General features: G+C 41.1%; 1 protein-coding gene across 1 annotated transcript; it reads right to left on the bottom strand.

The window, feature by feature from the left end:
- Positions 1–49: 49 nt before the first annotated feature.
- Positions 50–22,324, bottom strand: LOC122559444 (glioma pathogenesis-related protein 1-like). The gene is made up of 6 exons (XM_087997552.1): positions 22,235–22,324; positions 13,630–13,878; positions 6,652–6,767; positions 1,996–2,081; positions 1,888–1,914; positions 50–120 (listed from the first exon to the last, which is right to left on the bottom strand). The coding sequence occupies exons 1-6, from the start codon at positions 22,322–22,324 to the stop codon at positions 50–52; spliced, it is 639 nt and encodes a 212-aa protein (XP_087853678.1).
- Positions 22,325–27,701: the final 5,377 nt, after the last annotated feature.

Here is a 27,701-nt window from a genome sequence, read left to right as displayed (position 1 = left end):
CATTGATTATTGCACCTAGGTAATATTATCGGAGCACAGAAGAAACTAGCTATATCTCTTGCAGGCTGTCATATACCACCATGATGATCATTGGCTGCAGTTGCTTGGCAACATTGAAAACTGTGATGCACAATAATATTAGTTACCTTAATGTGCAATACTTGGGGCAGAATCTGCCTGTCAACAAATAGCAAACGAGTGTCATATGAAGATCCCTCACTTGAAATAACTTTTTTGCTGTGTTTCCATCATTTTTTATAGATGGATGGGGCAATGAATATTTTTATTTACAGGATTTCTTTAAATGTAGTTGGTTGCTCACCCTAACACAAGATGAATGGATTCCCTTGCACTGGACCAACCTAAAGCAATCCAGGGTTTGTTGGACTGTATCCACCTACCCTTCCTATACTATATCTCTGTACTTGCTAATATGCATAGTGGAAACAGGAAGTATGTTTTCAAATGCATTTATCCATTTCTTTTAGAAATAGTAATCTGTAAAAACAAAATAAATGAAGCCTGCAAATTGTTTGCAATGGGCTAGGAATGCAAGTATATAATTGCATTCAGGGAGCTATACCTCTAATACACTTAAAAGTCAAATGTTTACTGAACTGCTTAACTGTGGAAAACTATTTAAAAATTGGTCACAAATGTAAATACTGGCCAGTTGATATTCTATTTCAATATATAGTAAAATTCATGCAGTGTGCCAGCATAGTGCTAAGTTGATTTTAAACCAACACAGACAATTTTTTTAACCTTAAACAGATAAATTACACAAGAATATTTCTTGCAGCTGAACTACTCCAGAACTGTATCCAGAATGATCTTAAGAGACATCTATTATACTTCGATTTTGGCAATGGGGCTAGTTTAGGAAAACAGAAATATGGCTGAGAGAGAAAAATGTGAGACGACAGGTACAGCAGTCATTTCCATTTTAGTAGTAGCAATAACCAATTGATTTAGTTCTTCTCCTTAGCATAGAGTTGAATGAAAACAAGAAACATTCTATACTTACATGTGCATTGCCTGCTGCATATTGATGACTTGTAATACAACATTGTTTCCATTCATTTGACTTTTATACAAAAAGCCTATGTGCTATTTTAACAGAGCATTTGATATCAGCACAAATGTAATCAATATGCTGATTTTTAAAAATTACCTTTATAACCACCTTTTTACTCTGTTAAAAGCCACTACCTGTACTAAAAGACAGCATTTTATTTCCAACTGGCATATTATTCAAAATAATAGGCCTCGTTGCAACAGAAATAATACAAATGAGACTATTGCTTATGTTAGAAAGTTAAAATTTCAACAATCAAGATTTAAAATAAAACAAAAAACTACTCTCCGGCAATTTCTGTCTTTGTTTTAGAATTAAGATAACTTTTTTGTGGAAGCTGATAAACACATGGATGTCACAAATTTGAATCCTATAGATTTGGAACCGCATTTAAATATATTTGGCTTACTAAGTAAATATTAAGACTTTACAATAGTGGATTTCAATAACAATGGAAGATGATACAAGGTATCTGACCAGTCAGTAAAGGCATGACAATCATGAAGCAGCACTGATGGGAGAGAATTCAGTTTCTTGGTACCTCCCACCTGCCTGACTGAAACAGAAGAAAACAAAAAAGTGCCAGAAATACATAGGATATATCTGCGGAGTTATCAGCATAGAATATGTGTTAAAGTAATAGACATAAATGTCAGAAGGCAGTTTGACAATAAAATGGAGGCTGACCCAAAGTCTGGATTCCATTCAGGGTATTCTGTCAGAAAGCAAAGGAAAAATATGTAACTGATATGCAATAATGTTGCTAATATTACATAAGTAGAATATTAGTATTAATATTGAAAACATACGGGAAATTGCTTCACGATCCGGTTCACCTGATAAGAGAAAAAAGTATAAGTCAAAAATGAGCTGATAAATTGATAACAAAAGTTAAAACAATTTATTAATTGACTTACTGCATAAGTTTTCCCTACAAAAATCCGAACCACAAGCTGTACAAGGTGCTCCTTTAGCGTACGGTGGCTGTCCTTCACGATTTCCACTGCAAAAATAATTGTGTTTGTGGTTCTGAATTTTACTTTAAACAAGTAATATTAAAACAAGCTACACAAGACAGTATATTGGAGGTATCTTGCTTGTCACTCCCAAAAGAAGTTAACATGAACTTGAAACATCATAAATGCTTAAAAGAAGCTAAACTTCACTTGCCTAGTCATTGTATAGTGCATGAAAAATGTTTGTGATATACAAACATGAAAATTATGAGCAGAAGGTCAGTAGCACAAAAAAGCCTGCCCCAGACACTACCGAAGAAACTTCGCAACTTGAAGGCAGTTTAATTCAGATATATATGAGGTCCTGCATTTTGGGAAAGCAAATCTTAGCAGGACTTATACGCTTAATGGTAAGGTCCTAGGGAGTGTTGCTGAACAAACAGACCTTGGAGTGCAGGTTCATAGCTCCTTGAAAGTGGAGTCGCAGGTAGATAGGATAGTGAAGAAGGCGTTTGGTATGCTTTCCTTTATTGGTCAGAGTATTGAGTATAAGAGTTGGGAGTTCATGTTGCAGCTGTACAGGACATTAGTCAGGCCACTGTTGGAATATTGCGTGCAGTTTAGGTCTCCTTCCTATCGGAAAGATGTTGTGAAACTTGAAAGGGTTCAGAAAAGATTTACAAGGATGTTGCCAGGTATGGAGGATCTGAGCTACAGGGAGAGGCTGAACAGGCTGGGGCTCTTTTCCCTGGAGTGTCGGAGGCTGATGGTTGACCTTCTACAGGTTTACAAAATTATGAGGGGCATGGATAGGATAAATAGACAAAGTCTTTTCACTGGGGTCGGGGAGTCCAGAACTAGAGGGCATAGGTTTAGGGTGAGAGGGGAAAGATATAAAAGAGACCTAAGGGGCAACGTTTTCACGCAGAGGGTGGTACGTATATGGAATGAGCTGCCAGAGGATGTGGTGGAGGCTGGTACAATTGCAACATTTAAGAGGCATTTGGATGTGTATATGAAGAGGAAGGGTTTGGAGGGATATGGAGGAGAAAGTGAGGTCTGCAGATGCTGGAGATCAAAGTTGAAACTTTATTGCTGGAACAGCACAGCAGGTCAGGCAGCATCCAGGGAACAGGAGATTCGACGTTTCGGGCACAGGCCCTTCTTCAGGAATGCTGAAGAAGGGCCTGTGCCCGAAACGTCGAATCTCCTGTTCCCTGGATGCTGCCTGACCTGCTGTGCTGTTCCAGCAATAAAGTTTCAACTTTGGAGGGATATGGGCCAGGTGCTGGCAGGTGGGACTAGTTGGGTTGGGATATCTGGTCGGCATGGATGGGTTGGATCGAAGGGTCTGTTTCCATGCTGTACATCTCTATGACTCTATGACTGTATGATATAGGCATAGGGTGAAAAATCATAGTTGAGATAGATCAGCCATAATCTTATTGAGGTTTAATAAGATCATGTGATTATGGCCTCCAATTTCCTGTAATCACTTTATGCACACTGCTGCCTCTACTTCAATTAATTTGCACACTTCGATTACAGAAAATTAAAATTCCAATTGTTTGAACTTAGAGTAATCAATAGGACTTGGGGATACTTTTGAGTTTGAGTGGTAATGTTAAAAACAATACTGATAATGAAAACAGAGAACGGCGTTTAATTAGAGTGAAAACCATAATAAAAATATTACACTAATCTTTCAAAATCAATAGTATTTATAAGGAGTTTACAATTATGCTGAATACTTAATGCTCATTTACTTTGTGGTAAAGTAGGAAGGGAGAAATTAGAAACAGGTGTAAGCCTACAAAACTAAGCTCAGAAAATTTCCACACTCTGATACATTATTATAGCAAACAAATACTAACGATGGTGCTGCCATACATCTGCTACTCTTGTCCTTCTAGATGGTAGAAGTTGCAGATTTCAAGAGTGTTAACAACCTTTACCACCTTGAAGGGCAAAGTTCAAGTCTTTGCTTTTTTGTGCAAAGGCAAATTGGATGAATATATGGAAACTGCTTTAACTGGCAGGAGGATTGGTGATCAGGGAATACAGACCTGCGGTAATTTGTAAAGAGAAAGTTTCAGGGATAGAACAAGGGCATGGGAATGATTGGATTGTTCTCTGAAGAATCAGCATCAGCTGAATGGCATCCTTCTATGCTGGAAGAAAGTGAGGACTGCAGATGCTGGAGAACAGAGTCAAGAGTGTGGTGCTGGAAGTGCACAGGTCAGGCAGCATCCAAGGAGCTGGAGATCGACGTTGATTCTCCTGCTCCTTGGATGCTGCCTGACCTGCTGTGCACTTCCAGCACCACACTCTTGACATCTTTCTATGCTGTAATGACAATACTGAACTAAAGGATATATTTTTGGGTGGAATATCTGAGAGGTAGCATGTTGCTGAGAAATATAAAGAGTGCGATTTCAGAGTGTGGGCAATAGAAGGAGAAACCATTGTAAAATGATTCTTCTTCAGGCATATATATGAACAGAACCAAACTAGAACAGTTTCATATAGCTGGAAAAAAGAGGAGAGAAATTAGAAGAGGTTGGATAAACAAAGGCTACATATAGAGTGAGCAACTGAGGAGGGATAGTTTAAATCACATTCACAGATACAAAGGGACACAGATCTGACACTATCACAAAGTCCATTTCATTACTATGGCCTGCCTGGAACCCTGAATAGAAGAGCACAGACATGGACTTGCAAATTATTGCAGATACTTGAATATTACTATTCAGGACATGGTTCATGCCAGACCTTACCAGTAACGATTCCTAATACTTGAGCTTGTTGTCTGACAATATAAAACAATTTCTTGTGATGCTTACACAAACAGCTCTGTAAAATCGATGTACATTGTCTTAGCATGTAGCTTTGTATTTCTGGTGCAGGTCTTAAATGGCTTCCTTTCCACAATAGTAAAACTGATGGAAAGAGGGTTGTCCAAACAGATAGGTCATATAGAATGACTAAAGTGGATACAAAAATTTCACACAACGCCCCAGGAATTCCCTCACATGCCTCTCTCAACATTCTTGGATGGATTCAATCAGGTCCTGAGGACTTGACTACCCAAATGCTTTTCAAAACACACACCTTTTTTATATTGACATGCCCCAAAATTTCCTTCCTCTCACCATCCACCATGTCCTTCTCCTTCGGGAATGCCAATGCAAAGGGGTCTGTTTCTGTGCTGTATCACTTTATGACTCTATAAAGACATAACTTGTATGGTGAGAAGGGCCTTTCCACTATCAGATCCTTCAGCTATTGCACATTGTCCTCAGAGCAGCTGCAGGTGTGAAAAAGACAGTTGTGTCTGTCCATTTGGAAGCTGCCTTTGCAAAGATGGTCTGGAAAGAGATGTAGTGGTTTTTATTGAGGTTCATCTGAGTAGTAGTCTCTGTTCTACTGGCTGTTCATAAGGATTCAGACTCAGGCAAACTGCTGTTGGAGTCAATCAACTTGGTGGAACACACTTCTCGTCTCTGCAAAAAACTTCTCGGTCTTCCACTGCAAAGAGCTGTCTGTAATCAAGTGTTGAAAACTGGCACGTTCTTGACTGCATACTGAGCACACATTATTGTAAAACAAATAGGGAAGGTCATAGTCTATGGACATCCCCAATAAACACACTGAATGTGTTTATTGCGCAAAACTCTTGAGGCTGCAAGCATCAGAGAAGGATTGATATGGAATGTAAATGTGAGTGTAGTGAGATACAGTACTGAACAAAATTGAACTACTACACATTGCCATGTTAAATTTAGACTACTGTGTAATGCATTCCTAGAAATATTGTGATTAAAGTGTATTTTTTGAAAAAAAGGATTTTAACTACTGAGCACCTTCTGTAATTGAGAGAGTCATATATTAGACATGACACTTTCTAGGCTGCACTGATCTGGTGGCACTGCAATAACCAGAGTGCATTATGAATTCCTGCTCTCACATTTCCCTACCCCTAGATTACCTGTCATTGGCAAAATATTGTTCTCAGTCCTGTAGGAAAACCTTTGTGCAAGGTAGACACATCATAATATCTAACGTTTAACCTGTTTCCTAGGTCTATGGTACCCAGGACATCATGCACTTAAATTAACAAATAGGATTAAGCTGAGCATACAGAACAAACACCTAAATCGCAAATATTTCTGCCTTTCACAGATTAATTTCATTTTCTAGCAAATGCAGAAATATCATTTTTATGATCAATGTTCATGTACATTTTGGACATTTAATTGTTTTCAGCAGTATAGCAGTTCCAAGCAAATGCCTTGATATTGTTTATTCAAATTTTGAAACAATAGTAAATAATTCCGATTGTAGCATATCTAACTTGACTAAGGCAAATGATGCTATGGTGTGATATCACTATAAATTCTGCAATTTTCTACTCTTAACATGTTCAATTGCTACCTGAGTTTTACAACGTTTCATCAAAAAATCCCACAGTTTTTCTAACAAATCGATTGTTCTAATGGTGCATGAGACCAATTGTTAAACCAATAGCAGTTTTCTGCCATTTATTTACAAAAAAAGACTATGTCAGTTAATTATGTAAATGAAGGTAGTATGATAAACTTAAAAAAGACTTACCTGGGTGAGTAGTTACACACAAATACTGATCCATCTTTTTCAATTTTAGAACCTTTAATCCCTTTGGGACAGTAATTAGCTGCACAGCCAACTTTATAAGTTTCTCCCCAGACAAGCTGGAAAAAATGTAAAAATTACTCAATATTTTTGTAGCAAAGATTAAATCTGTTAAACACAAAGCGAATTAGTTCAGTGGATTAGAAAGAATATTTTTTCCTTTTTAGAAATTTTATATCTGGCAATTTAATTTTTTAAAAATAAAAACGGAACAACTGATGTCCCTATCTGTCTTCAGTCATTTTGATGATGGAATAAAGAAACATTTTTCTTCTGGGCTAAGGATGTTAAGAAAGGGAACTCACTGTCACACTTTAGAAAAAACTGCATTTGTGACTACTTCCTTTAATCTGTTAGTGCATAGCATGAGCTAGGGTGTACTGCTTGGTGTCATTACAGACTGAGTAACATCAAATGCATTCTGTAAACCTGTGAACAGTTTGGAAAACTTTTGGTTTTGTAATTATTCTTTACTAATTTAAATTTTGAAGGAACAATTAAATGTATTTAAGATCTGTAAGACAACAAATGCATGAGACCATCAGTATACTGCTTAGTGTGTCAAAGTCTTGGTTGCCCAGGAATAACAGTCATGAATTTTGAACAAAAATAGTCACTGAACAACTTGAACAAATAGTTGTTTCATTCACTTAATTATAGAAAATGTATTGGGTAGAATATCCCCCTCCTAAAAGGTGGCAACAAAAGTGATGAGACAAAAAGATAATAATCAGTCAGACTGGCGTTGGGGAAATTCTTGCTGCTGTATTTTGACCACAGGAATTAAGTTCTGTATAAGAAGGTCTTTGCTCCCCAATGAGATGCTGAAGTGGTAAATTAATAACCGTATAAAACTCTCTTCATTCCAGCGCTTCTATTAACTTAATTCATGATAGATACAGTGACCTTTCTGTTGTGTTAGAGAGATTGGAACCTTGTTCGGCCCTGATCTGGGGATGACTGGTGGCATGGATGGATGGACAGTTACTGAAAGCCATTCTACCCTCACTTCTAACATGTTGTCCTCCGTGGGGAAAGAGCAGAAGATTCAACCCATTATATATGTAATGAGCTGCCAGAGGAAGTGGTGGAGGCTGGTACAATTGCAACATTTAAGAGGCATTTGGATGGGGATATGAATAGAAAGGGTTTGGAGGGATATGGGGCGGGTGCTGGGAGGTGGGACTAGATTGGATTGGGATATCTGGTTGGCATGGACGGGTTGGACCGAAGAGTCTGTTTCCATGCTGTACATCTCTATGACTAATTTATACAGTGAAGATAATTTTCAGTTATGGTAACTATGCCTGTTCCCCTTTGAAAAAGAGACAACTCTGTGAACAAGTTGTCAAATTTATAAACAAAAGAGACAAGGATGATCAAGGAAAGTTTTTGAAAATGTGAAGGCTATGCTAATTAAAATGAGAGAATTTGCTGTAAATAGAGTGTGATTGGCCAGTATATTTTCTTAAAAAGGATGTTGGTGTGGTGGAACAAGTTACCAGGAAAGGTTGCAAATGTCTTTCCAGAAAGTAAAGGGATTGAGAAATACAAGGAAAAAGAAATGGGCAAGATTAATCTATTAAAAGGTTATTTTGAGGAAGTGATTAAAACAGAATTTGGCAACAGTGTGAACAAGGTGTTAAAATTGAGTAGCTCCATTTTTGCTTTTTCCGATCTTGACTACAAATGAGATGCCCACCATTCATATGGGAGCTTCACATATAAAGATAAGACTCTACAACATAATTAGAATTTCAATTGTATTTAGATCTGCTGAGCTCACCAAATGAATGCAGCAGAAACCTTAGCAAAGCCAGGAAGCATAATGATCTTTCAAACCTCAAGTGAAAAGTCCGGGGCCTTGCTGACCTGACCTACTACTTCTCATGAACCACAAGATCCATGTCAATCAACTACCCATCACTGCTCACAAATAGATCCTCCCTTGCACCCCTCCCTTGCACCCATGGACAGTTCAAACATTCCCCTTTCATTGGCTCATAATTTGTCATTTTCCTCCCATGTCATATTGGAAATTGATTGGTGGTGTGTGAGATGATGATATTGTTAGAAGTACTCTGAACATCTAATCTGTGCCTGCTTCTCACTCTGCTGCCCTTAACAATGCATTGGGTTAAAATCAATTGGTCTCTATCCATATTTTTAAAAACAGTGTAAAAATGGTGTCTATTTATTTTTGTGTATTTCTGATGGTGGATTGAAATGATAAACAAAGGTTTTTGAAAGCAAATAACCCAACACTCATCTTAAGCACTCCTTACACAGTTGCTGGTTCAAGCACTGGCAGAAGGTGCTGATGATCTGAAGTCACAGATGTGTGAAAATGGAGACTGAGTTAATTGGTCTGTGGACTAGTGACCAGTTATTTATGACAAAAAGCCTCTGCCTGTCAAAACCAGGTGATTGGTTCTTAGGTGGCTTAAAAGCTGGGGCTGTTAACAAGAGGGGGAGAAGACATCAGATCTCCAAAAGACTAGGAGCAGTCTCTGCTCTCTGTAGTAAGATAAAATACTTTAAGCCAGAAGAAAATCCATCTATTTTACATTCAACAATTATTAGAAACTGTAATTTTTAAATAAGTCAGAGACTTTTTATAAATGTAAACCAGTCACCCTGTAATTTCCTGCAAACAAGTGAAATCATCCAGAGAAGGAAGACAGAGAAGCAGCATTCTGATCAGCAAAATAATTACCTCAGCAACCTTACAAAAAGAAGCCACTGAACTCCCATTCAGTTTTTCTCTCCACCCATAACTTCCATGCTTTCTGTATATGTGTGTGAGTGAGTGTGAAGGTGGAGTTCATATGGAGGTTACAGTGGTTATATGCTGATGGTTTCTAATCATTTACCAATAGCTAGAATCTGTTCAAGAGTTAATATTTATTACTAATAAGTACAGTAACCCAACCTGAGCTGTCAACTTGTGTCTAAAAGACAGGCAAATTGGAGAGTTCTAGGTTCTCATGGAATACAGGGAGAATTAGCCATTTGGATACAGAACTGGCTCAAAGGTAGAAGACAGAGGGTGGTGGTGGAGGGTTGGTTTTCAGACTGGAGGCCTGTGACCAGTGGAATGCCACAAGGATCGGTGCTGGGCCCTCTACTTTTTGTCATTTACATAAATAGTTTAGATGCGAGCATAAGAGGTACAGTTAGTAAGTTTGCAGATGACCCCAAAATTGGAAGTGTAGTGGATAGCGAAGAGGGTTACCTCAGATTACAATAGGATCTGGACCAGATGGGCCAATGGGCTGAGAAGTGGCAGATGGAGTTTAATTCAGATAAATGCGAGGTGCTGCATTTTGGGAAAGCAAATCATAGCAGGACTTACACACTTAATGGTAAGGTCCTAGGGAGTGTTACTGAACAAAGAGACCTTGGAGTGCAGGTTCATAGTTCCTTGAAAGTGGAGTCGCAGGTAGATAGGATAGTGAAGAAGGCGTTTGGTATGCTTTCCTTTATTGGTCAGAATATTGAGTACAGGAGTTGGGAGGTCATGTTGCAGCTGTACAGGACATTGGTCAGGCCACTGTTGGAATATTGCATGCAATTCTGGTCTTCCTATCGGAAAGATGTTGTGAAACTTGAAAGGGTTCAGAAAATATTTACAAGGATGTTGCCAGGGTTGGAGGATCTGAGCTACAGGGAGAGGCTGAGCAGGCTGGGGCTGTTTTCCCTGGAGCGTGGGAGGCTGAGGGGTGACCTTATAGAGTTTTACAAAATTATGAGGGGCATGGATAGGATAAATAGGGGTCAGTGAGTCCAGAACTAGAGGGCATTGGTTTAGGGTGAGAGGGGAAAGATATAAAAGAGACCTAAAGGGCAACTTTTTCACGCAGAGGGTCGTATGTGTATGGAATGAGCTGCCAGAGGCTGTGGTGGAGGCTGGTACAATTGCAACATTTAAGAGACATTTGGATGTGTATATGAATAGGAAGGGTTTGGAGGGATATGGGCTGGGTGCTGGCAGGTGGGACTAGATTGGGTTGGAATATCTGGTCGGCATGGATGGGTTGGACCGAAGGGTCTGTTTCCATGCTGTACATCTCTATGACTCCACAACTCTACTCTTTAAAACCTTTAACTTTTGTGACGAATGTGGGACATTAACAACAATAATGATTCAATTTTGTGAAATGGAGATTATACCTTATCCAAAACCCCAAAATGGCAGTTGGATTCATTTCACATACAGCAACAAGGCTCTTTTTCTTTCATCAGGTATCAATTAATGTAAAGTGGTTTTGAATCAATGAAATTCAGATCCATCAGGTCTGATCAGAATTATAGATTAGAGTGGTGCTGGAAAAGCACAGCAGGTCAAGGAGCAGGAAAATCAACGCTTCGGGCAAAAGCCCTTCATCAGGAATGGAGGCGGGGAGCCTCCGGCGTAGAGAGATAAATGGGAGGGGGGTGGGTTTGAGAAGATAGCAAAGAGGATGGGGTTAGGGATAAAGGTGATAGGTCAGAGAAGAGAGTGGAGCGGATAGGTGGGAAGGAGGATTAGCAGGTAGGACAGGTCTTGAGGATGGTGCTGAGCTAGAAATGGGATAAGGTGAGGGGAGTGGAAATGAAACTGGTGAAGTCCACCTTGATGCCCTCGGGTTTAAGTAGGCGGAAGATGAGGCGATCTTCCTCCAGGAGTTGGGTGGTGAGGAAGTAGGGGTAGGGGAGGCCCAGGACCTGCATGTCCTTGGCAGAGTGGGAGGGGCAGTTGAAATGTTGGGCCACAGGGCGGTGGGGTTGATTGGTGTGGGTGTCCCGGAGATGATCATTAAAGCACTCTGCGAGAAGGCGTCCAGTCTCCCCAATGTAGAGGAGACCACATTGGGAGCAACGGATACAATAAATGACATTGGTGGATGTGCAAGTGAAACTTTGATGGATGTGGAAGGCTCCTTTGGGGCCTTGGATGGAGGTGAGGGGGGAGGTGTGGGCACAGGTTTTGCAATTCCTGTAGTGGCAGGGGAAGGTGCCAGGTGGGGAGGGTGGGTTGTTGGGGGTGTGAACCGTGACTTCACCAGTTTCCTCATTTCCCTTCTCCCCCCCCACCTCACCCCACTTCCAACCATCCAGCTCAGCTCATGACCTGTCCTATCTTCCAATCTTCCCTCCCACCTATCCCCTCCACCCTCCTCTCTGACCTATCACCTTCATCCCCACCCCCATCCACCTACTGTACTCTTTGCTACCTTCTCCCCAGCCCCACCCCCTCCTACTTACCTCTCTGCCCCAGAAGCTCCTTGCCTCTGTACCTGATGAAGGGCTTTTGCCCAAAACGTTGATTTTCCTGCTCCTTGAATGCTGCCTGACCTGCTGTGCTTTTCCAGCACCACTCTAATCTAGACTCTGAATTCCAGCATCTCCAGTCCTCACTTTTGCCCCGATCAGAATTGTGTTGAATGCCAATACCGAATATATGTTGACAATCTGGATCGTGGATTTAAATGTTCCAAATATTGACAGTACCATACAGATCAATTTCACAAACTGAATTTCAAATCAAATGCCTGTTCAAGAGTGTTATTCGTGTAAGTTCAGTGTGTGCTGGGCAGTCTGCATGTGCAAAAGGAAATTAAAAAGTCCATAAATTGATGCTTAATATCCATTAATACCTTTGCTTAACAAAAAATTATCTATCTTCGATTTAAAATTAACTGATCCAGCAACAACTTCCATTTGTGGAAGAGAGTTCCAAACATTGACCACCCTTTCTGTGTAGAAGTGCTTCATAACATTTCTCCTAAATGGTCTGCCCTAATTTTTAGGCTATGCCCCCTTGTTCTAGAATCACCAAACAATGGAAATATTTTTATCCGTCCTGTCTCTTCCTGTTATTATCTTGAAGACTTTTATTAGATCAACCCCTAACCTTTGAAGAAATAGACCTAAATTATATAACATCTCCTCATAACTTAATCTCTTAAATCCAGGTATCATTCTTGTAAAACTATATTGAACTCCCTCCAAGGCTAAATATATATTTCCTAAGGTGTGGTGCCCAGTTTGCTTCGTACTCCAAGTGAGGTCTAGTCAGAGTTTTATATAACTTCTGCATCTTTGTGCTCTAGTCCTCTAGATATGAAAGGAACAATCTACCTGATGACACAGAAACATGACAGGACAAGGACCAGCATGTAGCCATCACGGAACACATTTCCTGCGAACCCTTTTGGAATTTTCCACTGTACTGAATTTCACTCCATGCCAACATGCTATTAGTCTCCTTGATTATTTTCTGCTCCTGTTTGTGGCATTTTGAAGATCTATGCATTGGAATTCTCCATTCTGCTTGGATATCAACTGCATTTAATTTTATACTATCTAGAAAATACCCTGATTTATCCCTTTTCAGTCCAACTTGCTTGCTCTGGAATCTATCCTCCACAATTTTACTCATTCACCTAATCTATCAATATCTGTAATTTTATGCTCTCATCTACACAGTTTGCAATGCCACCTAACTTTGTGTCATCAGCAAATTTGTATATGTGATTTTCTATGCTATTATCCAAGTTATCAATAATGAATGTGAATAATTGAGGCCTTTACACAGGTCCTGTGGGACATTACTAGTCACATCCTGCCAGTTTGAGTAATACCTATTAACCCCAATATGTCACCTGTCACTCAACCAATTTCCCAGCTATGGGTCAGTAATTTGCCCTCAATTCTGTGTGCTTTTACCTCAGTTAACAGTTTCTACTGGACAAAAGAAAATAATTATGCATCCTTAGGAGGAAATTCTTATTGTCCTGTTCAACTCGTTGAATCACACCTCATCCAGGGAGCAGTACTGCACTGAAAGAAGGCTACAGTTTAAAGTGATTATTCTCTTGACAACAAAATAGAAAATATCTTGCACAAGGATGATATTAGAGGTAAAGTATCGCATACCTGGGTATAACGTTCACACATGTTTTTCTTGTTACATTTATTGTCATCAAAGTTATAATACTTTTCTTCATCATACCATGCTTTCATGGCATCTTTAATAGTAAAGTCGCCTGATGCGACATATATGTTTTCTCCTACAGTTTCAAAAGTCGGATGGGCTTCTCCTTTTCTCTTCAGGTGTGGATTACGTTTAGAACTACAAGTCTTGCTCCATGCTCTTGCAGTTTTAGCCAGACCTGCATCCCAGCTCTAGATTTGTGAAAAAAAAATATAATGCCATAAGGCTACTTCATCTCATACATTACATTTTACAATAACTTTGTCAGTCCAGTGCACATAACCAATGCTAATAAACCTCAGTGATAATTAAGCCATTGGGATTTACTGATACTTTGTATTTTGCATTGTGTATTGTATATATCATTTCAGCAATTTGTAAAACAAGAAGAAGTTTAATTATACCAAAAAAATGCTTAGCTACGTTTCTTAGTTCTTTTTAGAATTAATCATCTCACTCAATTGTAAGTTAAAGCATGTGGGACGAAATCTTTCAAGTAGCTACTTTTCATAATGTAAATAGGAGCTCCAAAATGTTTGGACTGGAACCACAGCCTTTCACTGTACATACACTTTAAAAGGAGGTTATTTTGCCCATCTTGCCTGTGCCAGTGCCGTGAAAAGGATATCCAAACAGTCCCGCTTCCTGCTTTTTCCCAATACCCCTGCAAAATATTCCCCTTCAGATATTTATCTACTTATTTTTTGAATGAAGGAATCAAAAATTTTGATAATAAATTCAAAGGAATACTTAGTGTATATGGAAATAGGAAGTTACAAAGAAAGATAAGAAATAGGAGCAGGACAGAGTAAATGGGTGAGTGAGCCAATGGCATTTAAAGTTAATGAGAGGATGTCAAAGTTAGCCATTTCAAATCTACAGCAAATTGAAACACTTTCTTAATGGTGAAAGATTAGGAACCGTGAAAAAAAAGTAATTTTGTTATTTTTACACTGAAAGACACAAAAAGTCAAAATAGAGTATGTAGATATACCTATAAATATATGGAAAATCTAGACATGTACACCACCACCATCACAGACTTCATTAGCACTGTGTACCAAAGAAGTCAATCAGAGTGTTCCCTAACCTGAAACCTTGGATGAACCAGGAAATCTACTCACAACTGAAATCTAAATGTGCAGTATTCAAGTAGGAGAACATAGACTCATACAGGAGATTCAGATAATGGCCTCCGCAAAGCAACCAGGGATGCCAAGAGGCAGTACTGGACCACATTAAAGGCCCAAGCCAACCAGACTCTTGCTACCTGTGGCAAGGCCTAAACAACTTGAAGCAGAGCAGGATGGCAAACAAAGACACATCCCTCCCTTCAATGCTTTCTATGCTTGGTTCGAGCAGAATTCCAGCAGCGCGGTGTTACCTGTCCCAACAGCCCCAGGCACACTTGTGCCCACGGTCACCACTGCAGACATCAGATTGGTCTTTCTTGGGAGCCAACCCAAGAAAAGCGACAGGCCCGGACGGAGTACCCAAATGAACACTTAGATCCTGTGTGGACCAACAGGCAGATGTAATCACCAACGTCTTCAACCTCTCCCTTCTACAAGCCAAAGTCCTCACCTGCTTCAAGAAGACCAATATCATCCCTGTACCTAAGAAAGCACATGAAACATGCCTTGATCACTACCACGCAGTGGATCTGACCTCTATCATCATGAAGTGCTTCAACAGGCATGACCTACATCAATTCTAGTCTTCTTCCTCAAATCCATCCAATTTGCCTACTGACGTAACACATCCACATTTCCCTAGCCTTGCACTCCTCCCAAGAACATCTAGACAACAAGGACACCCACGTCAGACTCCTGCCCATTGTCTACAGCTCTGCCTTTAACACCATTATCCCCTCCAGACTGATCTCAAAAAACTCCGAGACCTTGGTCTCAGTTACGTTCTCCACAACTGGATCCTCAGCTTTCTGACACAGACTGCAATAATTGAAGATTGATAACTGCACATCCTCCACAGTAACCCTCAACACTGGAGCATGGAATACAGAAAGGAGATAGAGGACTTGTTCACGTGGTGCAATAAGAACAACCTCTCTCCCAACATTGACAAAACTAAAGGCCTCATCATTGACTTCAGAAGGAAAGGAGCTGCCATCTACATCAAAGGAGTTGAGGTTGAGGGTAGGGAGAATCAGGTTCATAGGAGTGACGATAACTGACAACCTGTCCTGGACTTGTCATATAGATGTGACAGTCAAGAAGGCACAACGCCTCTTCTTCCTCAGGTGGCTCAGGAGATTTAGCATGTCTATAAGGACCCTCACCAACATCCACAGATGCACCACTGAAAGCATACTGTCTGAGTGCATAATGGCCTGGTATGGCAACTGCCCTGCCCATGACCATAAGGAACTACAGAAGGTTGTGTGCACAGCCCAGACTATCATGGAAGCCAACGTTCCATCCAGAGACTCCATTTACATAGCTTGTTGCTGCAGAAAGGCTGCCAACATCAAAGACCCATAGCACCCTGTCAATGCTCTTCTACAACCTCTTCCGTTAGGCAGAAGATCCAGAAGCTTGAACACACGCACCAGCAGATTCAGGAATACCTTCTTACCAGACTACTTAATGGACTATTTAACTTCAAATAATGCTGATCTTGCTAACATTGAACTTGCCAACATTGAATTTGCCTAGTGCACGTCGTCTAAGCTTTTTTTTCACCCAATGATCTATATGTCCTTACTTACTATGATCTGCCTGTACTGCTTATTAGCAAAGCTTTTCACTGTACTTAGGTTCACATTACAATAAATAAAATCAAACAAAGCTGGTGTCAACTGGTCATGCTCATCGCCACAGTTAGTGGTTTATTTTCAAAATCAACTGGTATTAGTTTATATGAAGGATCACATTTATCAACATGTATGATAAGGTAAAAAGAGGTTAAAAAATAAGGTTAAAGAAAAATGTTCATGTCTCAGGATGGACTTTTTAAAATTGTGCTGCACAAAAAGTATGTTTTGTGAAGATTATAATGTAACAGCATAAGAAACAGGAGTAATCCAAACAGCCCTTTATATCTGATCTATCAGTTTGTAAGATTATAGCTGATCAGATTCTAGCCTTAACTCCACTTTCCTGCACTATACACACAGATATTAACAAATATCTATCAACTTCTGTCTTGAATCTACTCAATCATCCACAGCCCTCAGAGATGGCAAATACCAAAATGCCCTTTGAATGAAGCAAAAAAAAATCAACATTCACATCACATCCAGTTCATTGAATTGGCCCAACGTTTCACTACTTTTGATTTTTTTGATGCAGAATGCAGTGCAGAATGTATCTCTCTAACGTTGGCACAAATTTATTTACACTACTCAGATAAAAAACAAATTCTGCAGCAGATTTCTTCATGATCATTCATGGAATCAGAAAGGTCAAACTTCATTCTAGTCAAACCATCTCAGAAAGGTGTTGAAAATATATTGCAACCCCAGCTCAATGCCTCAGGTCTCTGAGATGGCAATTGACTGTGCTGTCCATTCTGTGTATGAAGTTCATTTAAAAAATTTAAAAGCAATAAACTAATTATTTAAATGAGTAATCAATTGACATACAAATAAGAACTGCAGCTGCTGGAAATATGAAACAAAAACAGATTTACTGGAGAAACTCAACTGGTCTATCTGACAGCATCTGGGGCAGTGAAAGCAGAGTTAATGTTTCGAGTCCAGTGACCTTTCAAAGGACTCGACGTTAACTATATTTTTTGTCCACAGATGTTGCCAGATCTGCTGTGTTCCTCCAGCAATTTTTGTTTTTACTTGTATTTAATAGATACATGATGCCTTATGCACCACATCACTGACCTTTACAGTACCTCACCATCCTGTACATGCAAATCTGTGTTTGTTCAAAGGTTATGTTAACCTAAACAATTTTGGCTGATACATGGAGTCGTTAAGACTACGGCCTCACAGCACGAAGGACCTTGATTTGATTCCATCATTGGGTGACTGCATGGAGTTTGCACGTTTTCTGTGTGGGTTTGGTGCTCTGGCTTCCTTCCACAGAGAAATATGTGCAGGTTAAGTGTATTAATCATGCTGAATTGCCCCAGTACCCATGGATGTGCAGGACTAGGTGGATTAGCTGTGATAAATGTGGGTGATAGGATAGGGGTGGAGGGCAGGGTCTGGTTGGAATGCTCTTTGCAGAGTTGGTGCAGACACAATGAGTCAAATGGCCTCCTCCCTCCTTGCACTGGAGGGATTCTATAACATGAGCAACCATTAAAGTAAAAGGTAAAGTTGCCATAATCCCAAAGGACTGCTCTGTCATTAGAAACAAGTGTGAGTTTAGTCCAAGGGTCACTACACATAGAGTCAAACAGTTATACAGAAACAGACCCTTTGGACCAACTTGTCCACGCCGACCAAGTTTCCCAAATCCAGTCCCACCTGCTTGTGGTCGACCCTTATTCCTCTTAACCTTTCTTATTCATGTACTTATGCTTAGTTTTGAACTCATCGACTCTAGGGAAAAGACATCGGCCATTCACCTTTCTATACCCCTCATGATCTTATAAACCTCTATAAGGTCACCCCTCAACCTTCTACACTCCAGTGAAAAATGTCCCAGCCTCTCTTTATAATTCAAATCCTCCAGTCCTGGTAACATTCTGGTAAATTTTTCTAAACCTTCTCCAATTTAGTAATATTGTTTCTTTAACAGGGTAACCATAACTCTACACAGTACTCCAAAAGTGGTCTCACCAATGTCCTGTACAACCTCAACATGATGTCCCAACTGCTACATTCAGTGGTCTGAGCAATGAAGGCAAATGCATTAAACACCTTCTCATCCACCCTCTGTATCTGTTATGCAGCCATCAAAGAACTATGTACCCGAACCGCTAGATTTCCCTGTTCAACAACACTACCCAAGGCACTACCTTTAACTGTATTAATCATGCCCTTGTTTGTTTTACCAAAGTACAATACCTTGCATTTAACCAAATTAAACTCTTGTTGTGGTTCTGTTCGCCGAGCTGGGAATTTGTGTTGCAGACATTTTGTCACCTGTCTAGGTGACATCCTCAGTGCTTGGGAGCTTCCTGTGAAGCGCTTCTATGATCTTTCCTCCGGCATTTGTAGTGGTTTGAATCTGTCGCTTCCGGTTGTCAGTTCCAGCTATCTATTGCAGTGGCCAGTGTATTGGGTCCAGATCGATGTGCTTATTGATTGAATCTGTGGATGAGTGCCATGCCTCTAGGAATTTCCTGGCTGTTCTCTGTTTGGTTTGTCCTATAATAGTAGTGTTGTCCCAGTCAAATTCATGTTGCTTGTCATCTGCATGTGTGGCTACTAAGGATACCCAGTCGTGTCGTTTCGTGGCTAGTTGGTGTTCATGGATGCGGATCGTTAGCTGTCTTCCTGTTTGTCCTCTGTAGTGTTTTGTGCAGTCCTTGCATGGGATTTTGCATACTACATTGGTTTTGCTCATGCTGGATATCGGGTCCTTCATTCTGGTGAGTTGTTGTCTGAGAGTGGCTGTTGGTTTGTGTGCTGTTATGAGTCCTAGTGGTCGCAGTAGTTTGGCTGTCAGTTTGGAAATGCTCTTGATGTATGGTAGTGTGGCTAGTCCTTTGGGTTGTGGCATGTCCTCGTTCCGTTGTCTGTTGCAACCACCCCAACACACACAAAAGAAGTTGCATCAAGACACTATTCAAAAAGGCCACAATATACTGCAGTACACCAGAACTGCAAAAAGAGGAAGAAGAACACCTATACAATGTATTCGCCAAAAACAGATACTCGCGCAATTTCATCAACAGATGCCTAAGGGAAAGACAACGAAATGAGGACATGCCACAACCCAAAGGACTAGACAAATCTTCTCACAAACTTTGAACAAATTAAACTCTGTGTCACTCCTCAGCCCATTGGCCCAATTGATCAAAGTCCCTTTATAACCTTAGGCAATCCTTTTCACTGTCAACTATAGCAGCAATTTTGGAGTCATTCACAAATTTACTAACCACATGTCCTAAATTCCTATCCAAATCGTTTACACAAACTACAAACAAACGTGCACCCACCACCAATCACTGTGGAACACTACTGGTCACAGGCTTCTAGTCCAAAATAAAACCATCCAATACCAATCTCTGTCTCCTACCGTCAAGCCAACTTTGTGACCAATTGGTAAACTTACCCGGAATCCCATAACCTTGCTGCAGAGCCTTGTCAAAGGCTTTACTAAAGTCCATGTAAACAAAGTCTACTATTTTGCCCTCAATCTTTTTGGATACATCCTCTAAAGTTCAATCAAGTTTGACAGACATGATTTGCCAAGCACAAAGCTATGCTGACTATCCTTAATCAGTCCTTGCCTCTCCAAATATATGGAAATCCATCCTCAGAATGCCATTCAACAACTTACTCACTACTGATGTCAAACTCACACGTCTATAGTTCCCAGTTTTCTCCTTTAAATAAAGAAACATTAGCCACCCTCCAGTCCTCCATCACCTCATCCATGGCTGTAAATGATAGGAATATCTCTGCTAGGGCCCCATCGATTTCTTCACTAACTTCCCACAATTTCCTGGGATACATGGAACATAGAAGATTACAGCGCAGTACAGGCCCTTCGGCTCTCGATGTTGTGCCGCCTTGTCATACTAATCTGAAGCCCATCCCACCTACACTATTCCACGTACGTCCATTTGCCTGTCCAATGACGACTTAAATGCACTTAAACTTGGCGAATCTACTACCGATGCAAGCAAAGCATTCCATACCCTTACTATTCTCTGAGGATACACTTGGTCAGGTTCCAGAGATTTATCTACCTTTGTTTTTTAAGACCTCCAGCACTTCATATGATTTGATTTATTGTTGTCACATGTACTTAAGTAGTGAAAAGTTTTGATTTGCGTACAGTACAGGCAATTCATAACATACAAAGGACAAATAGATCAGAGAATGATTAGACAGACTGCACAGGAGGTGCACAAAAATAAAATCAACGTTAGATTTGAAACTAGAGAGGTCCATTCAGCAGTCTAAAAACAGCAGGTAAGATGTTGTTCTTGAACCTGTGTTTATGCCTGATGGAAGAAGTTGTAAGAATGTGTAACAGGGTGGGAGGGGTCTTTTTTGAAGTTGGCGGCCCTTCCACAGCAATGAAAAGTGTAAATACTCCCTGGCTGGGAGGTTGGTTTGTATGCTTGTCTGGGCTCTGTAATTTCTTACAGTCCTGGGCAGAACAGTTGCCATGCCAAGCTGTGATGCTGTTCCTCTTCTCAGATAATTGGAAAGGTTGAGGTGAGTCCTTCACAACAAACTTGGCCAGTGTGGAATTTGAACCCATTCTGTTGGCATCGTTCTGCGTCACAACCCAAAGGACTCTTGTGGTGCAGTATCCCTACTTTTAATCCAAGAGGCCTGAGTTCAAGTCTTACCTACTTCTGAGGTGTGTAATACCATCTCTGAACAGCTTGACTGGAAACGTTTTTTTTCCTTACAAACTGACTGAGCTATTCGAACACCTAATTAACATTGGTAACATGTGGGACAGCGGTGAATGAATCCACTGCCAACCTCAATATGGACTATGCAAAGACCATGCACTGAAATATTTAAAATAAGTGCCATGTCAATGAATCCACTTCAAAACGCAAGTAACTTCCTCATCACGATTCTGGGGTTTACTACGTGTTTTAAAAGATCTCAAACCACTTAAATTTCAAGACTTATTTTATTTTTTAAAATTATTCGCCCTTCAAAATTACAAAAGCGCGAAGAGGAAACCAGTGCAATAATACGAACTTCTCCAAACCGACAGCGACCTTGAAACCGCCCGATGGGCCCACGCGATTTCTTGGTCGAGGGTAGACTTGAAACCGCTTAACCTTCCATCCACGTCCCCGAGGGTGGCCTTGAAACCGCTAAAAGGTCCGCGCCTCATCTGGGGGAGGGTGACCTTGACACGACCTGACAGTTTCATCTTGGAGAGGGCACGGCGGTTTTTGCGCAGGCGCAATGTACTCCCTAATGCAGCTTTTCGAAGACCGTTCCCGCCTTTTCACCCGTGCCCACCTTTACTTTTGCCCCATCAAACGTCTCCATTTGACGATGTGGAGGTGCCAGTATTGGAGTGGGGTGGACAAAGTTAAAAATCGCACAACACCAGGTTATAATCCAACAGATTTACTTGGAAGCACTAGCTTTCTGAGCGTTGCTGCTTCATCTGGTGGTTGTAGACCATAAGACGCAATTTATAGCAAAAGACTACAGTGTCATACAACTGAAATGATATATTGAACAAACAATATTGTTGTGTGATTTTTAACCCTGGAAGAAGATTCCTGAAGAAGGGCTTATGCCCGAAACGTCGATTCTCCTGCTCCTCGGATGCTACCTGGCCTGCTGTGTTTTTCCAGCACCACATTTTTCAATTCTGATTTTTAACCCTCTCCATTTTAGAATTTCCCACAAACATTCTTATAAAATGTGTGATTTAAATGGAGTTTTTCCAATGTAATAAAGCTTACCATGAAGTACATATTACTGGCTCCGGGCTTCACCTTGGAACGGTACTCGTTGTGCTCTTCCGTGCATTTCTTCACAAATTGTGCGTCCATAGGGTACTTAAATGAGTCACCGGGTGACCAGAGGAAAAACAGTGATAGTAACAAAAAGAATACTGCCACCGCCATGGCCTGAAATCGCAGGAGTGATGGTGGGATGAGGGTGGGGTGGGGCTCGTTGAGAGGGCGGGGCTCCTGAAGGGTGCAGTCTCAGCGGAGGGTCTGGATGGAAGGAGCTCTTTGTGTGTTCATGGTCTGGGGGAGGGGTGTAATATGGGTAGAAGGGGCAGAATGTAGGGGATGGAGTTTCAGAGAAGGGATGTGGTCTGTATAGATGGGGCAAGGTGTGAGAGAGTAGGGTATCAGGCGGCCTTGGTCTCTGTAAAAGGAACATGGTGTGAAGTTAGGGTCTTCAGAGTTATAGTCTGTGCAGAAGGGGCAGGGTGTGAGGGTTGGATCTCAGCGGAGGGGAGGTGGCATAGCCCGGGTAAAAGGGTCAGGGTGTGAGGGCAAGGTTTCAGGAGGGCAGGGTCTGAAGAAAAGAAAGGATCAACAACCATCTGCTTGAAAATATACATCACGTCCCACACATCAGCATGCTTCTCGTGTCCAAGACCAACATTGATACAGAAGTATAACGTCATCTGAGCTGTGCCAGTGGATCCTGTGCCTGACTCAGAAGAAGGATGTTTGAAGACCACGACTGCAGGCCCTGACTAAACTTCTGGTCTACAAAGCTGTTGTCATTTTCACACTGCTATATGGAGTTGAAATGTGAATTACCTACAGTAGGCACCTTAAAGCACTGGAACAGGACCACCAGAGGTCCCAGTGAAAAATCCTGCAGATCACCTAGGAAGACAAGTGTACTAACACTAGCATCTTGGAGGAGGCCAACATTGCTAGCATAACCACCACCATAATTCAACAGCAACTCTGATGGACTGGCCATGTCATCTTAATGCCCAACTCACGCCCCACAAAACAGGTCTTGTGCTCCCAGCTGAAGGAAGGTCAGCATTTCCCTGGTGGGCCAAAAGAAATGCTTCAAAGATAACATCCAGATGAACCTCAAGAAATTCCACATCAATATCAACAACTGGGAGGACATGGCTACAAACAGGAATCACTGGAGAAACATCATCCATCTGTAAGCTATAAGCCATGAAAATGATCTCTGCTGTGCTGCTGAACAGAAGCGACTCTTGCACAAGGATAGGCAGAACATGCCCACACAGCAATAGAATCTGTGGATCCCTGATTGGCTTCTTCAACCACCTGAAGAGCCACAATTAGATGTTCTTATGGAGGACAATCATACTCAACCCGAGTGATTGTCAATAAATTGTGTGTGTGTAGGGGGTACTTTATATAAGAGGGTTAGCATTTTAACTGGTACAGTTATGGAGTAATTAGAGTCATAGAGATGTACACATGGAAACAGACCCTTCGGTCCAACTCGTCCATGCCAACCAGCTATCCTAACCTAATCTAGTCCCATTTGCCAGCACTTGGCCCATATCCTCTAAATCCTTCCTATTCATATACCCATCCAGATGCCTTTCAAATATTGTAATTGGACCAGCCTCCACCACTTCCTCTGGTATCTCATTCCGTACACGCACCATCCTCTGTGTGAAGAGGTTGCCCCTTAGATCCCTTTTAAATATTTTCCCTCTCACCCTAAACCTATGCACCTCTTGGTCTGGATTCCCCCACCCTAGGGAAAAGAGCTTGTCTATTTACCCTAACTGCGCCCCTCATGATTTTATAAACCTCTATAAGGTCACCCCTCAGTCTCTGATGCTCCAGGGAAAACATCCCCAGTCTACTTAGCCTCTCCCTAAAGCTCAAATCCTCCAACCCTGTCAACATCCTTGTAAATTTTTTCTGAACCCTTTAATATTTCTCAACATCTTTCTGATTGGAGGGAGACCAGAATTGCACATTGGAATATTCCAAAAGTGGCCTAACCAATGTCCTGTATTGCCGCAACATGACCTCCCAACTCCTATACTCAATGCCCTGACCAATAAAGGAATGGATACCAAACGCCTTCTCCACTATCCTATCGACCTGAACCTGCACTCCAAGGTCACTCTTTGTTTAGCAACACTCCCTAGGACTTTACCATTAAGTGAGTAAGTCCTGAAAAGATTTGCCTTTCAAAAATGCAGCACATCGCATTCATCGAAATTAAACTCCACCTGCCACGCCTAAGCCCATTGGCCCATCTGATCAAGATCGCGTTGTGCTCTGAGGTAACCTTCTTCGCTGTCCACCACACCTCCAATTTTGGTGTATCCACAAACTTACAAACTATACCTCCTTTGTTCACATTCAAATCATTGATATAAATCACAAAAAGCAGTGGACCTAGCACCGAATTTTGTGGCACACCACTGGTCACAGACATCCAGTCTGAAAGGCAACCCTCCAGCACCACCCTGTCTTCTACCTTCGAGCCAGTTCTATATCCAAATGGCTAGTTCTTCCAGTATTCCATGTATCTAACCTTGCTAACCAATCTACCATAAGGAACTCTGTCGAATGCCTTACTGAAGTACATAGGATCATGTCCATGCTCTGCCCTCATCAATCGTCTTTATTACCTCTTCAAAAAAACTCAATCAAGTTCGTGAGACCTGATTTCCCACACACAAAACCATGTTGACTATCCCTAATCAGTCCCCGCTGTTCCAAATACATGTAAATCCTGTTCCTCAGGAGTCCCCCAATAACGTGTCCACCACTGATGTCAGGCTCACTGGTCTATAGTTCCCTGACTTTTCCTTATCACCCTTGTTAAATAGTGGCACCACGTTAGCCAAACTCCAGCCTTCTGGCACCTCACCTGTGACTATCGGTGATACAAATATCTCAGCAAGGTGCCCAGCAATTACTTCCCGAGTTTCCCATAGAGTTCTCGAGTACACCTGGTCAGGTCCTGGGGATTTGTCCATCTCTATGCATTTTAAGACATCCAGCACCTCTGTAATATGGACATTTTTCAAGATGTCACCATCTATTTCCCTACATTCCATATCTTCCATGTCCTTCTCCACAGTACTGATGCAAAATACTCGTTTAGTATCTCCCCCATCTCTGTGGTTTCACACATTGGCTGCGTTACTGCTCTTTGAAAGGCCCCATTCTCTCCCTATTTACCCTTTGTCCTTGATGTATTGATAGAATCTATTTGGATTTTCCATATCCCTATTTGCAAAAGCTATCTCATGTCCCCTTTTTGCTCTCCTGATTTCCCTCTGAAGTATACTCCTACTGCCTTTATACTCGAAGGATTCACTCAATCTCTCCTGTTATATCTGACATATGCTTCCTTCTTTTTCTTAACCAAAACCTCAATTCCTCTAGTCATCCAGCATTCCCTACACCTACCAGCCTTTCCTTTCACCCTAACGGGAATATACTGTCTCTGTACTCTCATTATCCCATTTTTGAAGGCTTCCCATTTTCCAGTCGTCCCTTGACCTGCAACATCTGCACCCAATCAGCTTTTGAAAGTTCTTGCCTAATGCCATCAAAATTGGCCTCCCTCCAATTTAGAACTTCAAAATTTAGATCCAGATTATCCTTTTCCATCACTATTTTAAAACTTATAGATTTATGGTCGCTGCCCCCATTGTGCTTCCCCACTGACACCTCCATCACCTGCCCTGTCTTGTTTCTCAACTGTAGGTCAATTTTTGCAGTTTCTATCATAAGTACATCCACATACTGAATCAGAAAATTTTCTTGCACACACTTAACAAATTCTTCTCCGTCTAAACACTTAACACAATGGCAGTCCCAGTCTATGTTTGAAAGTTAAAATCCCCTACCATAACCACCATATTATTCCTACAGATAACTGAGATCTCCTTACAAATTTGTTTCTCAATTTCCCTGCTGACTATTGGGGGGGTCTATAATACAATCCCAATAAGGTGATCATCCCTTTCTTATTCCTCTGTTCCACTCAAGTAACTTCCCTGGATGTATTCCCAGGAATATCTTCCCTAAGTACAGCAACCCTTATCAAAAACATCACTCCCCCTCCTCTCTCATGCTCCCCTTTCTATCCTTCCTATAGCATTTGTAATCCTAGAACATAAAGCTGCCAGTCCTGTTCATCCCTGAGCCATATCTCTGTAATTTATATGATATCCCAGTCCATTTTCCTAACCACGTCCTGAGTTCATCTGCCTTCCCTGTTAGGCCTCTTGCATTGAAATAAATGCAGTTTAATTTATCTTGTTCTCTGCTTTGTTCCTGCCTGTCCTGACTGTTTGACTCACTCCTTTTCCCAACTATACCAGTCTCAGACTGACCTTTTCTCTTCACTATTTTCCTGGGTTCCACACACACTCATTTAAATCTCTGAAACAGCTCTTGCAAACCTCCCTGCCAGTATATTAGTCCCCTTCCAATTCGGTTGCAATCCGTTCTCCTTGTACATGTCACTTCTACCTCAGAAGAGATTCCAATGATCCAAAAAATGTGAACCCTTCTCCCCTGCACCAGCTCCTCAGCCACACATTTATATGCACTATCTTCCTATTCCTACCCTCATTACTTCATAGCACCGTCTGTAATCCAGATATTACTACCTTCAAGGATCACCTTTTTAAATTCCTGCCTAACTTTCTATATTCTCCCTTCAGAATCTCATCCTTTTCCTTTCCTATGTCGTTAGTTCCAATGTGTACAATGACCTCTGCTGGTCCCTCTCCCCTTTGAGAACATTCTGCGTTTTCTCCGAGACATTCTTGATCCTGGCACTAGGGAGACAACAAACGATTCTATTTTCTTTTGTTGCCGGCCACGGATACATCTGTCTGTGCCTCTGACAAGAGAGTCCCCTACCACAATTGATCACTTGGAACCTGATGTATCCCTCATTACATTAGAGCAGTTCTTGGTACCAGAAATTTGGCTGTTCTTGCTGCATTCCCCTGAGGGTCCACCACCCCCAACATTTTCCAAAACAGCATACAATTGTGGTTCAGAACTTTAGAACAATATGGTTTTCTTGCTTAACTGGAACCAGGTTCAGTTAGTGCAGAGTTGTGTATTTGTTTAACTGTTCTACTTTTCTGTCCCCATTTTTGATTCCTTTCACAGTAACACTGAGTATTATTCTGCAAGACGATGAACAATTATGGTAGAAGGAGACATTTTAATGGACAGTCCAAGGTCATATCTTCACTTAGCAACTCAGGGCACATGACGTGTTCATGCTAGAAAAGCATTTTGATTTAGTCTTAAGACCAGGGAATGCACATGTATTAACAAGGCTCCAAAAGTCAATATCATACTTTATCTAAACAATAAAATGGGGTCAGGAGTATTTGATTCCAAAAATAATGAACAGCTGTAAATTTGTCCAATCAGTCGAAGACTTCCCCTGTAAAAATTATTCATTGACTTC

This window comes from Chiloscyllium plagiosum, unplaced genomic scaffold, assembly GCF_037043375.1.
Source record: "Chiloscyllium plagiosum isolate Xiang-an unplaced genomic scaffold, Cpla_swu_hap1 HiC_scaffold_19, whole genome shotgun sequence".
NCBI lineage: Eukaryota > Metazoa > Chordata > Chondrichthyes > Orectolobiformes > Hemiscylliidae > Chiloscyllium > Chiloscyllium plagiosum.
This window is presented reverse-complemented; position numbering and strand designations above follow the sequence as displayed.